The sequence below is a fragment of the Peromyscus californicus genome, unplaced genomic scaffold (assembly GCF_007827085.1).
Source record: "Peromyscus californicus insignis strain IS unplaced genomic scaffold, ASM782708v3 Scaffold_14__1_contigs__length_90479793_seg_2, whole genome shotgun sequence".
NCBI classification, from domain to species: domain Eukaryota; kingdom Metazoa; phylum Chordata; class Mammalia; order Rodentia; family Cricetidae; genus Peromyscus; species Peromyscus californicus.
Genome location: NW_026294436.1, coordinates 32,769,796 through 32,771,712, shown reverse-complemented (window position 1 = coordinate 32,771,712; position 1,917 = coordinate 32,769,796). Strand labels below are relative to the sequence as shown.

The 1,917-nt window shown below is 40.7% G+C and overlaps 1 protein-coding gene across 1 annotated transcript; it reads left to right on the top strand.

The window, feature by feature from the left end:
- The first annotated feature begins 769 nt into the window (after positions 1-769).
- LOC128109412 (60S ribosomal protein L11-like) lies at positions 770-1,318 on the top strand. The gene has a single exon (XM_052736580.1). It carries the CDS (start codon positions 770-772, stop codon positions 1,304-1,306), a length of 537 nt encoding a protein of 178 aa, XP_052592540.1. The 3' UTR covers positions 1,307-1,318.
- Positions 1,319-1,917: the final 599 nt, after the last annotated feature.

Below are 1,917 nucleotides of genomic sequence, written 5' to 3'. Positions count from 1 at the left end.
TAAATATTCCTTAAATCTTTGAAAATTTAGTTTTCAGAAGTGTATCCTTTGCTCTTGTTTTGATGCACAGTTTTAATGGAAAGACTCGGGGCAAAAGAATCCAGTTTTGTCTGAGAATGGAGTTTGAGATTAACCTGTTCACTCTTCCTTTGTCTTCATTCTTTTCTCTTTTTCTTCTTTCCCTCATCTCTGTCTCTTTCCATAAAATGACATATCTTACTACTTTATTTTACCTCATAGATATTATTATTTTCTTAAAAAAGAAAATAACTTAAATATTGATAAATGCACGGCAAAACTATAAAACAAGACTATTAATATATTTATGACCTTAAAATTATTATCAAAGAATAACATATTTTAAATGATAAGGAAACGAGTTTTGTCTATTTCATAATATTAGAATAGTATTCTTTTTTTCTAACTCACTGGAGTAGGTTTTGAAATTATTTTGAGAACACTTCATGGATGTGTTCCAGAGTGCTTCTCATGCTAAGTTTACTTACATCATATTTTCTCATACATATGAACACAAAGATAGAGGATACATTTTCACATAAATACTATAGTATTCTTTGAAATGGATATATATATATATATATATATATATATATATATATGACTATTGACATAGTGTGTTGCTACAGAAACATACTTATGTCTTTCTGTACAGTTTTTGTTTTCTGTTCAATTTCTGTTCAGACTTGGGACAAATATTAAAGTTAAATTTTCTTTATTAAATAAAGAGCTCGCTTCCTTTTTCTTCAACATGATGCAAGATCAAGGTGAAAAGGAGAACCCCATGTGGGAGCTACGCATCCGCAAGCTCTGCCTCAGTATCTGTGTTGGGGAGAGCAGAGACAGACTGACCCCGGCGGCCAAGGTGTTGGAGCAGCTCACAGGCCAGACACCTGTGTTTTCCAAAGCTAGATATACCATCAGGTCCTTTGGCATCCGGAGAAATGGGAAGATTGATGTTCACTGCACTGTCAGTGGAGCCAAGGCAAAAGAGATTCTGGAGAAAGGACTGAAGGTGCGGGAGTTTGAGTTACGGAAAAATAACTTCTCAGATACTGGAAACTTTGGCTTTGGGATTCAAGAACACATTGACCTGGGCATCAAATATGACCCAAGCATTGGGATCTACCGCCTGGACTTCTGTGAGGTGCTGGGTAGGCCAGGTTTCAGCATCGCAGACAAGAAGCACAGGACAGGCTGCATTGGGGCCAAGCACAGAAACAGCAAAGAGGAGGTCATACGCTGGTTCCAGCAGAAGTATGATGGGATCATTCTTCCTGGCAAATAAACTTTATCCAAAAGGCCAATAAAATTTTCTCAGAAATGCGGATTTCTGTAGGCCTCTCTAGCACTTTGCTTCTTCCTATTCTCATGTGGTCTTCATTTACCATGGTCTCCTATTCCTTGTTCTCCCTCTCTGTTGTTGATCCAGCTGGGATCTCCCGCTACCCCAAGATACTCCCACAACAGACTGCTGGCAATGGTCGAGAGACAGCCCAAACTGACCTACTCTGGTGATGGGATGGCCAAACACCCTAATTGTCGTGCTAGAAACCCCATCCAACAACTGAGGGATCTGGATGCAGAGATCCATGGCTAGGCCCCGGGTGGAACTCTGGGAGTCCAATTAGCGAGAAAGAGGAGGGTTTGTTTATATGAGCGAGAATTGTTGAGACCAAGGTTGGATAAAGCACAGGGATAAATAGCCAAACGAATGGAAACACATGAACTATGAACCAATGGCTGAGGGGTCCCCAACTGGATCAGGCCCTCTGAATGTGTGAGACAGTTGATTGGCCTGATCTGTTTGGGAGGCATCCAGGCCGTGGGACCCAGTCCTGTGCTCATTGCATGAGTTGGCTGTTTGAAACCTGGGGCCTATGCAGGATCGCTTGGCTC

What these genes read in the sequence shown, in the direction of transcription:
- LOC128109412 (XM_052736580.1), top strand. Translation starts at nt 770, where the DNA reads ATGATGCAAGATCAAGGTGAAAAGGAGAACCCCATGTGGGAGCTACGC.